The 11,725-nt window shown below is 43.5% G+C and overlaps 2 protein-coding genes across 2 annotated transcripts; one reads left to right on the top strand and one right to left on the bottom strand.

Moving 5' to 3' along the window:
• Window positions 1-314: 314 nt before the first annotated feature.
• On the bottom strand, window positions 315-1,516 carry LOC119805102 (fructose-bisphosphate aldolase A-like). Its single transcript, XM_038316955.1, has 2 exons — window positions 503-1,516; window positions 315-410 (listed from the first exon to the last, which is right to left on the bottom strand). The coding sequence occupies exons 1-2, from the start codon at window positions 1,499-1,501 to the stop codon at window positions 315-317; spliced, it is 1,095 nt and encodes a 364-aa protein (XP_038172883.1). The 5' UTR covers window positions 1,502-1,516.
• An 8,945-nt stretch (window positions 1,517-10,461) lies between these two features.
• LOC119805497 (protein LTO1 homolog) lies at window positions 10,462-10,986 on the top strand. The gene has a single exon (XM_038317457.1). The coding sequence runs from the start codon at window positions 10,462-10,464 to the stop codon at window positions 10,915-10,917; it is 456 nt and encodes a 151-aa protein (XP_038173385.1). The 3' UTR covers window positions 10,918-10,986.
• The last annotated feature ends 739 nt before the right edge of the window (window positions 10,987-11,725 follow it).

Consider the following 11,725-nt stretch of genomic DNA (forward strand, 5'->3'; position numbering starts at 1 on the left):
TGAGACCCAGATATATCAGAATACAGAGATTGGTGGTGAGAAAATTCTAAATAGAAAAGAGCTGCAAATAATGAGGCAACGTCGTAGAAAAAATTATCAGAGTGGACCCCATTGATTGAATCTTAATTTTTCCCCCTTAAGTAGTTTATTGGCAGTGGGCTGGAAGGGATGGCAGAATTAGCATTCACAGACAACACCCCCACCAGTCACTAGGGCAACAAGAGTGATGGGAAAGCCTGAAGGCCCCCTCTTCAAAAGCAAGGGGGTAGGCGGGGGCCTGGAGCGTTGATGGGGCAGCCTTAGATCACCTCTGCTTAGTAGGCATGGTTAGAGATGAAGAGAGAATCGCTGGCTGCGGCTCCAGACTGACCACTTGGGGTGTACTTTCCTTGACAAGCAAGGCTGTTGGCCTAAAAGGAAAGAGAAACCAGGTGAGAGTTCTTCTGGGTGGCCCCTCCTCCCTCACATCCAGGCACTCGCTCCCACCTTCAGGCTGCCTTACCAGGGCTCGCTTGATGTATTCCTCCTGGGCAGCCTTCAGGTTCTCCTTCTTCCCGCCCCAGGCCTTCAGAGCAGAGGCCTGCAGGGCTCGGCCATAAGAGAAAGTCAAGACCCATGGCTTCAGCAGGGGGCACTTGTTGATGGCATTGAGGTTGATGGACGCCTCTTCCTCGCTCTGCCCTCCAGACAGGAAAGTGACTCCAGGGACAGCAGGGGGCACTGTGTGACGCAGTGCTGTGACAGTTGCCATGGCAATGTCCTCACTGGAATATTTCTGGGTACAAGCATGGCCTGGGGTGACCATGTTGGGCTTCAGCAATGTGCCTTCCAGATAGACATGGTGGTCACTCAGAGCCTTGTACACAGCAGCCAGTACCTTCTCAGTTACATAAAGGCAGCGATTTAAGTCATGGTCCCCATCAGGGAGGATTTCAGGCTCCACAATGGGTACAATGCCATTCTGCTGGCAGATGCTTGCATAACGGGCCAGAACATTGGCATTTTCCATGATGGCAAGAGCTGAAGGAGTATGCTCCCCAATCTTGAGCACACAGCGCCATTTCGCAAAGTCAGCTCCATCCTTCTTATACTGGGCACAGCGTTCTGACAGCCCATCCAGCCCTTGGGTGGTAGTCTCACCATAGGTTCCTGCCAGGGGTACTACGCCTTTATCTACCTTAATGCCCACAACACCGCCCTTGGACTTGATAACTTGGGGGAAGGGACGTCCATCATCCGCCTTCTGGTAGAGTGTTTCGTGGAAGAGGATCACCCCCCCAATGCAGGGGTTCACACGGTCATCAGCAGTTAGCAGCAGCTGGCGGTAGAAGCGCCTGTTCTCTTCGGTGTTCTCAGTGCCAATGGACTGCAGCCGCTTAGCAATGCTTCCAGTGGACTCATCTGCAGCCAGGATGCCCTTGCCTGGAGCCACAATTTGGTGAGCGATGTCAGACAGCTCCTTCTTCTGCTCCGGGGTTAGTGCTGGGTATGGGTAGGGCATGGTGCCAGTGGCAGCACGTTCCTGGCACAGGAGGGGGTGGGTCTGCCGGGTACGGCGGTGAGTGAGCCTTGACTGAACCTTATAAACTGAAAGTCCTACTCTGCCGCTAAACCCTGCTCTTCCCCCTTTTGTGACATCAGAGAAACCCTGAAACACAGGCTATGACTGCACAGAGAGGACCAAGAGGCTGTTACTGCACAGAGAGGACCAAGAGAGCAGACCAAGAGAAAAGATCAAGAAAGTGGACAAAGGGCCTGGAGAGATGACTTAGTGGTTTAGGAGCATTGCCTGCTCTTCCAAAGGTCCTGAGTTTAATTCCCAGCAACCACATGGTGGCTCACAACCATCTGTAATGGGGTCTGGTGCCCCCTTCTGGCCTTCAGGCATACACACAGACAGAATATTGTATACACAATAAATAAATAAATAAATAAATAAATAAATAAATAAATAAATAAATATTTAAAGAAAGTGGACAAAGAGAACAGGCCACGAGAGACCTCAACAGTCCCCTGAGACATAGAGAGTGACAGTACAGAGCAAAATAAGAAAAGTTCTGAAAGACACAGACAACTGTAAGAGTTGGAATAAGAGGCCCTATTCACCTCTAACCTTTATAGTCTACATCAGTTTTACTCAAGAGCAGTGGAGATTTTTTAAATTATTTTTTGTGAAGCTGAAGAAAAGGAAAAGTATAAAACAATGATTCTCATCAAATCTATAAGCAACTTCTCTGTAACTTGCTCCTTCTCAACTAACATTCTTCTATTATTTTTTCATAGGGCACATTATTGCTTATATTTAAATGCATAGGTTCCAGGCCTGTAGTTGTGTCTGTTACCAAGTGCCGTATTTCAAAGCAATGTTTGTTTTTGAAACGGGAATCTCTTTGCCTTTCTTTTTCCCTATAGTGAAACAAGAATGTTTTTGTGTCTAAGCCTTCCCCAGTTTGAGACTCTACTGTCAGGGAAGTGGGTTCCTGACAAAATATAGACTAGGAGTACAGCCACTCACTGTCCTGAATATGGGTATAGTTAGAGAGGTCAGGAGGCCTGAGGTAAACTGTGGGAAAGCATAGAGGAAAGTGGGACACAAAACTACCGCCATCTTAGTTTACTTTCTGTTGCTCTGATAAACCTGTAGAACTTTAAGACAATTCTGAAGCCATTTCTGACAACTCTCAGTACTTCCCCTCCTCTCCTGGGAACCAAGGACATAACAGCTATGCATGCACATACTGAGATGTTGGGAACTTTCCATCTCCCTGAATAGGGGCAAGATAACCCTTAGGTGTTGACTCAGTTACTGATGTTTTGACTTAGTCTCTGGGAAGGGGCAAAGTGACCCTCAGAAGTTTCCCTTTACCTCATCTGACCTGGCAACCACTCTCTAGCCAATTATTGGTAATAGCTTTTTTGAATAAGCTAATAGTTAAAGAACAACTCCCAGACACCCCTTCCTTCTGTGGTTTTTCCCTTTAAAAATAGCCTGTACCAGACATTCAGGGTCTTCTAGCCTTCCGACTGCTGGAAGACCCTGTCATGACAGAATTAATAAAATCCTCATGCTTTTACATCAGCTGTGATATGAGAGATGGTCTCTTGAGGTGATTCCTCCTCCTCAGTGATTGAACGTTAGGGTCCAATAAACCCTAGAGCCAAAAAGCAACATAGGGAGGAAAGGGTTTATTTCATCTATAGTCCATCATCAAGAGAAACTAAGGAAGGCACTGAAGACAAGGACCTGGAGAGAACTGAAGCAGAAATATGGAGGAACACTGCTTACTAATGTGTTCCCTCTGGTTTTCTTTTCTTATGTAGTTCAGGTCTCCCTGCCTAGGTATGGTACCGCCGACAGTGGGTTGGTCCTCCTACAGCAATTGACAGTTAAGAAAATGTCCCACAGGCCCAGATGCCAATCTGATAAGAGCATTTTTTTTCCAATTGATGTTCCCTCTTTCCAGGGGACAATAGTTTGTATCAGTTCAGACAAAACAAACAATCTCAAAGTGCTTACTACAGATACCAACAACTGAACTCAAGCACCCAAGGGAGAAAAAAAGCAAAGGGATTTTTATCAACCTGAGCCCAAAGTCAAGATGAGCTAAGCCAACCAGGGTCCTTCTGTACTCTCCATTTACTCTTCCTGAAATACCCCCCTCCTTGCCTTGCACAAGCTGTTTCCAACCATACCCCAGCCCATCATGCCCTTCTTCCAATCGCTCTTCTACCTTCCTTCCCCAAACCAATGCCTTTCTGTTGTTACCCAGTTGTCCTTCCAGGCATCCTCCTCCCAAAAGAAAAATACAATAAAGAAAAAAAGAACCATTTAATGTGTTTTAATGAAGAAAGCTTCCCCCAAAGGTCAGACTCATTCATTTATACTAAGAAGGGGGAGAAAACCGACACAGTTTTTTCCATTATCATGAGCTACGTGAGAAACTCAGTCAAGGAACAAAATATTAGCCTCAAGTTACATTGTAGACAGTGAGCTATTACAGATAATGGCTTCTAGAAAGAGGTCAACTGTGTAGAAGGCAAGTTTTATACTCTCTCATACAGAATGACAAAAAGAACAGCTATGTGTGAGGAGATGTGATAAGCCAGGGGCATGGCACTTCAGGAAGCTATGGAATCTAAGTCTCTTCATCTGATAAACATGTCCATTTGCATTCCCGCGTCACTTAGTCAGATGCAGTTCTCACCGGGTTCCCCACTGAATAAATCAGTATCTCCCTAGAAATGCAATTGTTAAGGTTGGTTTTCCTTTGTGCCTGGTGCTCTTGGAGAAAAGAAAGTCTAATAATAGAGTTTTGTGTGAATGCAGAGAGCAGGAGGACATCAAATAATCATGAGGCATCCTGGTGATTAAAGAGCTAATTGTGTTGAAGGTCATCAGTCCTGGGCTTGGCTAGAAAACATCAAAATGTCAATTGCTACCCAAAGCAGCAGCTGTTTCTTCAGAGCCCTGACTTAGCTCAGAATAAGATGACAATCACATTATTGACTCACAAATGGAGTAAGTCTTCAATAGCCACTTGCTTCCGCTTTTTTTTCAGGTTTTCTGGAAGGTTGGTGGATCCTTGATTATATGTAAACTGATTTTGGCTTCTTTGTGGATCCCCAAATGTCTGCTATCCAAAGGTATTCATTTTTACTCCAAACAATTTCTATAAAACTTGGTGTTGTGACAAACAGCTCAGATTAAACATAGTACAGGACTGATTGAAGCGGTTGGTTAAGTTCTTTGCATACCCCTCCTCAGTTTGCCATGGTTTGTTTGTTTCCTTTAACCAAGAGTGGGAATCCCCATTGCTTCCCTTGGAATCTAAGGCTTTGATGGAAGAAAAGAAAGCTCCTAGTAAAAAAGACATGTTGCCAAAACAAACTATTGTTAAGCTTGCCATAAGATAACAAAGACAACAACAAGAAATAAAAACATCTTGGGTAGATTTCAGTGAGCTAGCCTCCTTAGTATTATCTTTATAGGGAGTAGTGGGTGGGTGGTGTTGTTTGTGTTCAGTTACTTTCTTTTCTTTCTTTTTTTTAGTGAGAGGAAGCTTTTAGTCTTTTAATAGAAAATATCCACTCCAACTTTGCCTGAGAAGGCATTCAGTACAATCACAAAGGTCAAGAGGCTTCCTCTCTTTTGCTGGCTACTGACCCTGACCTAAGGCTAACTATTAGATATTCTGGTAGTTTTGTTTGGTATGATGCAATATTGGGGTTTATTAAGACTCAAGTTCTTTAAGTAATATTTTGTTCATTTCTAGAGACTTTCATATAATGTATTTTGATCCATAATCAGACCCTCACGTCTTCCAAGATCTACTTCTGCCTTGCTACCCACTCAAATACTTATCTTCCTCTTTTAAAGATCAAGGAGGCCAATTTCTACAGTGTCCTTACTGATGGGCTTGGAGTCGTTCCCTGAAGTGTTATCAACTGTGAGAAGCCACACCCTTAAAGAAAACTGACTCTCCCTCTCCTAGCAGCCAGCAACATCAGTAGCTCCCAGCTAGTGGAGGGACTTCGTGCCCACCATCTTGTCCCTTCCTATGCACTGGGATTTTGTCTTGCTTTAGTTTAAGCACATGGGAAGAGACTCTGAAAACATGCAGAGATCTGTACAATGCAGACCAAATCTGAGCACAGAGCTTGGCTAGAAACATCAAAATGTGAATTGTTAACAAAACAACGGCTGTTTCTTCAGAGCTTCCATTTAGCTCAGAATGAAAAGACAATCACATTATTACCTCACAAATGGAGTAAGCCTTCAATAGCTACTTGCATCAGATTTTCTTCATGTTTTCTGGAAGGTCGGTGGATCCTTGATATATGTAAACTGATTTTTTCCTTCTTTGTGGGATTCCCAAATGTCTAGTAACGACAAGGCATTCGTTTTTATTCCAAACAATTTCTATGAAATTGTTTGAACTTGCACAGATAAAATTTTAATGCATATTCGAACACTACCATTGAAAGAAGGATGTAGAGTGGGGTCACAGGCTTCTCAGGAATAAATTAGCAGGGAAGATGCACATACGAAGTAGCAGAGATTGTGACAGCATGCATAAGATCTGCACAAGCTTAAACCAGACCAAGTCTGAGCACAGAGGAGAGGAAGTGGGCAGAAATTTCCATCTTCAGTTAACAAGCTATCTGCAATTGATAGCTGCTGTGAGTGTAAATATCAGTTTTTCTTGCAGTGTTGTGAACCTGGGTATATCAACCACAATGTAGGGCAGTTCCCATGACCAAACATAGCTGGCCAATGCAAACCAGACTCCATGGTGCATGCACACTGTGTGTGTGTGTGTGTGTGTGTGTGTGTGTGTGTGTGTGTCTTTATGTGGTTTTTTGTTTTGCTTGGTTTTGTATTGTTGTTTTGGGTTTGGGTTAAGATGTTTTTTGTTTCTTTTGTTTTTTTTTATTTTAGAGAGAGAAAAAAAACATTAAGTTGAATAGGTAGGGAAAGGAATAAATACCTGGGAGTGATTGAGAGAAGGGAAAGAATGTAATGGGAATATGTGTGTTTGGGTTAAGGCTCTACCCCAGCCCCTGACATCCCTATATCCAAAGAGTCTGGGGTATTTGGGTGGAAAGTTCCATCCCAGGCCCCTCCCCTGGGAGTTGCCTCAGTCCAGACTCCACCTCCATTGTTTGGTTGGAAGTTCCATCCCAAGGTCCCTCCTCTGGGAGTTGCTACAGTCCATACTCCACCTCCCTCCTGCAAAGCCCACCAAACGATGACCCCCTCCCCAGAGATGCTCAAGACCACTCCCACAGGGTATTTAAACTACTCCCCAGAGAACAAACATGTAGTCTTCCTTCCCCATCTCCTCTTTGTCTCCTCTATGAGGGCCTGGAAGTCCACCTGGGAACACTTAGTATTCATTAAACCTGGGCTTTTTCTAATTTGGTTTGTTTTGGTCTGATTTGTATTATTGTGTTGGAGAAGAGGTTTATTGGGCTGCAAAACTTTTCAATATGAAATCCTCAAAAAATTAAATAAAAACATTTAAAAGGTCTGAATTACCAACAATGGGCTTCAAATAAGAATTTGTCTATCCTGGGAGGCCATCTGTCCCCTAACTCTGACAATCTTTTCAACTGATATTTTTCCCATGATTCTTCCACCACACAAACAGGAGATAGTCCTCCCAAGCAAGTCGCCAGATTTCACTGTAAGAAACACTGAAGCTATAAGCTTTTTCTGGTAAATGTTCTGGCAAAGCACAAAAACATTAACGACCTTCACATACGTTTCCTAGAATCAATAGTTTTGAATTGTGGTTGCCATGGTGTCTTTTTAGTTTTACAAATGTTTTCCTTTATATTAAAGGAGTCGCTTTTGTTCCATTAGCAACAATTGGTGTAATTGTGCAAGGTGAAGCCCTGTAGTATCTAGAAACTTGATCTTGAAAGGTTTTCCCACAGGTCTTTGCTTTCTCTTTAATCTTCAAGGAACAGTGCACTCTACTTCCTGGTTCAGCTCTTCAGGGTAGATGAGGTAGCTTTGTAATTTTAAGAGTGAATAGTCAAGATATCTGAATTTACTAGGCTCCCTTTCCATTCATTATTTTTCATTTTTTGGTAGAGAAGTAGATGCTATACCTCGAAACCAGAGCAATACTATGGAGTTACCTAGAATGGGTGTACAGTATGTGTTTCTGGTGCTTCCATTTGGACTACTATACATTCTTGAGCCTTAAATATTTTGCCTTGAATATTATGCTTCCCCTTAACCCTAGCCTTAAGTTTAGTCAATGGGCCTTCTAAAGATGAAGGGTATCCTCCTTGGAAGCTTGGGTTTCAGTGAGATTTTGGAGACCAAAGTCACTTTCAAATACAAAGAAATTTAGCAAACATTTGTACTGTCCCTCACTGCATGTGCCTCAGCTCCCCAAATCTCAAAATAAACTCTCCTCTCCTGTGTCAAAGGCAAAAGATCAGATTTCTTGTCCTTAGCACAGAGTGAAATGATCCCGGGGGGGGGGGTACTCCAAGGTTTCGAAAATCACACTGACTGGCAAGAAAACTGATATCTATTTGCTAGGGAAATGACAAGCTTCCAAGATGCTGGCACACTACAGGATGAATATGTTCACTCCGGAGAACTGACTCTGTAAACAGTGTAGGAGGAGCAAACAGAGATAGAAAATGGAAGTGGTGAGGAAGGAAGTAGAATACATGTGGCATGAAAGGATAAAGGAGCCTCCTAGAGGCAGAAGGGAACAAGGGGTCAGAGAGATGGGAGGAACGAGTGAAGAGTTGAGGAAAATTTGTTTGAAAATGCCACAATGAAACCTAATACTTTGTATGCTAGTTGAAACAAATTTTTTAAAAGAAGTTCCTATTCTGAGGAGGTTCTAAGGTGGCATGTCACAGAAGATTCTTGCATACCCATATTTATTGCAACACTGGTCACGGTAGCCAACTTACAGAATGACTCAAGGTGTTTGTCAGCAGCTACCCGGATAAAGAAAATGCACTGCCTATACACAACAGAGCTTTACTCAGCCATAAAGAAGAAGGAAATGATTCCATTTCCAGGAGACTGATACGATTAGTGATCATTAGATTAAGTGAAATAAGCAAAACTTAGAAAGGTATATCATAACATTTTGTAGGCAAATAAAACAATCTATGTGTTAGATATATGACATATCATCACACAGAGGTATACATGTGACAAGAAACAGTAGAAAGACTCAAGGGAGAAAGATACTAAAAAAATGAGAAGAAGAGGGCAGAGAAAAAAGGAAAATAGGAAAGAGGATAAGTATGGTCAAAATATATGATAAACTTGCTGAAACTGTCTTTATGAAAGCCAGCATTCTGGACAATGAATATGCATCACTAAAGAAAAAAATGAAAAGAATGTCGCTTTGCAGTGAACTACAAAAGACAGAGGCTCCATATTCAGATGAGATCTTCTCACCACTGACTTTGTAGCTTATACTTAAATATTTTAGCCTGAAAGTACTGCTTTCCCTGAACTGTGAAGTAAAACAGTAAAGCTATTGATCAGAAGCTTAGCTCCACAGAATGCTGCATGTATTTCAGATTGCTAGTCACAAAACCATGAGTCTTTTGCCTCAGTGCCTTCTTGACCATAGTTCTAATACCCCATGCTTCTGCCAAGCCTACTACTGAGTTCCAGAAGTCACTTGAGCTGTAAGTCTTTTCTTTTATGTTCTAGAATTACATATAAGTGTGGTGGCCTTCAGAAATGATTGTCCAGCAGTAAAAAAGGTTTTCTTGGTCTTTAACATTTTCATCAAAATAATTTAGACATGTTTTTTTCATTTATGTAAATAATAGTCTCTATATTATATGATTAAATGGTTGAACTTGTGTGGATCTTGGAGACCAAAAGATAAATTACCTTCATCAACAACTCCCTGCTGTATAGTATATAAATAATACCTTTCTATAGATTTTTGAATGTATTTTTGCTTCCTTCTTTTATTTCATCAATAGCCCATTAAATCATGTGGTCTGCCAAGGTGATACTCTGTGGGTTCTGAAAGCTCAAAGGTACACTCACCAACTTTAGTCAGCTCTGTTTTCTCTAAATAGCAATGCACACATCTTTTCTGGGGTTAGAGCAATGAAACTCCTCTGGACATCCTTGTCACTCACAATACTTCTAATTTAGGAGGCATTTCCCCACAGAGAAGATAAAATTATTTACTCAGTAAAGTGTCTATGAGGTCAGCAGTATGGAGGGAGTTGAGGGAGGTATAAATGGTTGTAATAGCTCAAAGTGGTAGCACACCGCTTCACATATCTGGGATTAGGATTTTCTGATAAAACATAGTTTAGTGTGATGTGGGAGTATAAGCATGGCATGTCTATGTATTTTAGAAGTTTTTTCCTAATTGATCAATACATATTGTTCTGTAATTATGGTTACATTGCTCATAATCTCAAAAATGATTCTTGCCAATGAACCAATAAACAGCAATTCTGCATTCTCACGCTGTTTGCATTGTTATCATTAGAAACCAGCATTATTTTCATTCTCCTGTGTCTTTGAACTGTACCTAAAATCACATAATTCCAATCACAATTAACTCTATAGACCCCCTTTCTATGAGCTGCTTCTTTGCTTTATAGATATTTAGAGATACAATTTACATACCAAAACATAATTTCTTTGAAATATATTGTGATTTTAGTAAATTCACAACATTATATAACCAGCAACATCTGAATCTAAAGCATTTTCATCAACTTTTGAGAAATCCCATATTGCATCCTTAGGTGACATGCTGGTCGTTGTTGTGGTCCATAGACATCATAACTGGATAGGACTATTGGTTGTTTTCTTCCTTTGGAAGCTTGCATGGCAACTTTTGGCACCTTAAAAGCTACTTCTCGGAAGTGGTTTCCTCCAGCTGACAAGCCGGGCCTTTGTAGCCGTTCCTCGGCGGCTGGCGACTACTACACAGAATGGCAGGAGTGCGAGGGCCCGGGGAGAACCGGGCCGCCACCATGGCTGTGGAGCAGGACATGTCCGACGCCGTCGTGATGGCGGATGAGAGATTCCATGGGGAGGGATATCAGGAAGGCTATGAAGAAGGCAGCAGCTTGGGGATCGTTGAAGGAAGGCAGTATGGCACGTTACACGGAGCCAAAATTGGATCTGAGATTGGGTGCTACCGTGGCTTTGCTCTTGCATGGAAGTATCTCCTACACAGTGGTGCAGGTGAGAAAGACAGCAGGAAGATGAAGGTGGTAGAGAAGCTGATTGCACCGCTGCAGCACTTTCCCTATGATGACACCACTTACGAAAGGCTCCATGAAGACCTGGACAGAATCAGAGGGAAATTCAGACAGCTATGCTCACTGCTCAACGTGCAGCCAGACTTCAGGGTGACCGCGGGAGGCTCCAGACTTGCGTTTTGAGGACTCGGAAGAGCAGATGTCTGCACATATAGTGTCAGAGTGATTAAAGGCAGCCTGAGTGGCCCTCATTGTTCCATGAGAGGACCAGTGTGGCCTCTTCCCTAGGCTCTTGCTGGCTGGCTTGCCGAGATAACACTACCCTGCCTTCTGCACAGGGTCCTGGCAGCACCCTCAAGAGATTGCTCACTGCTGGCCAGAGTGAGTGGCTTTGTCATCCCAGTGGTCCTGGGTTGGATCACCCTGAGGGTAGGACTCAGGCAGGCTGATGTAAAGGCGCTTAATGGGGAGCTGCAGCAGGTTCTCTGCTGTGTGCTGAGCCTCTGTTGACCACACTTGGGCTTCCTTTGGTTCACTCCGCCCTTCTGGCAGTCCCAGAGGTGAGTGCCGTTCCACTTTAGAGGTGATGAAGTAGACCCACCTAGTGTGACAGCCTTCCAGCAGAGCTGCCTGCTACCCCAGATCCATGTCCTGCAGTGCCACACACACAGTGCCTCTTCCTTGAGCATATGTCGTCATTGCCTGCACCACTGGGACCCTGTCCTCTGCCGCAGAAGACCCAGATTCCTGCAGTGTGTACAGGGTTCAGACTCCATTGGGCTTAGTTTGTCTCTGGATGCCCAGCTGAGAAGGCAAGGCCAGTCGGATCCCTAGGAAGCCGAGGCATGGCCTTCATGCTCTCCCCAAGTGTGGGATGAGCTCTACACATTAAGAAGTGGCCGCGGGGGACTCCTGGGCACCAGAGCAGGACCAGATGGTGACTGCCGCTGTGACTGTCAGGGGCTTGCCTGTGTGCCACTGCTTCTTTAGC

The sequence above is a fragment of the Arvicola amphibius genome, chromosome X, assembly GCF_903992535.2.
Source record: "Arvicola amphibius chromosome X, mArvAmp1.2, whole genome shotgun sequence".
NCBI lineage: Eukaryota > Metazoa > Chordata > Mammalia > Rodentia > Cricetidae > Arvicola > Arvicola amphibius.

Coding starts and splice junctions, on each gene's coding strand:
- LOC119805102 (XM_038316955.1), bottom strand. CDS start 1,501: ATGCCCTACCCATACCCAGCACTAACCCCGGAGCAGAAGAAGGAGCTG. Junction 411..502: donor AATACATCAAGCGAGCCCTG/GTAAGGCAGCCT, acceptor CTTTCCTTTTAG/GCCAACAGCCTTGCTTGTCA.
- LOC119805497 (XM_038317457.1), top strand. CDS start 10,462: ATGGCAGGAGTGCGAGGGCCCGGGGAGAACCGGGCCGCCACCATGGCT.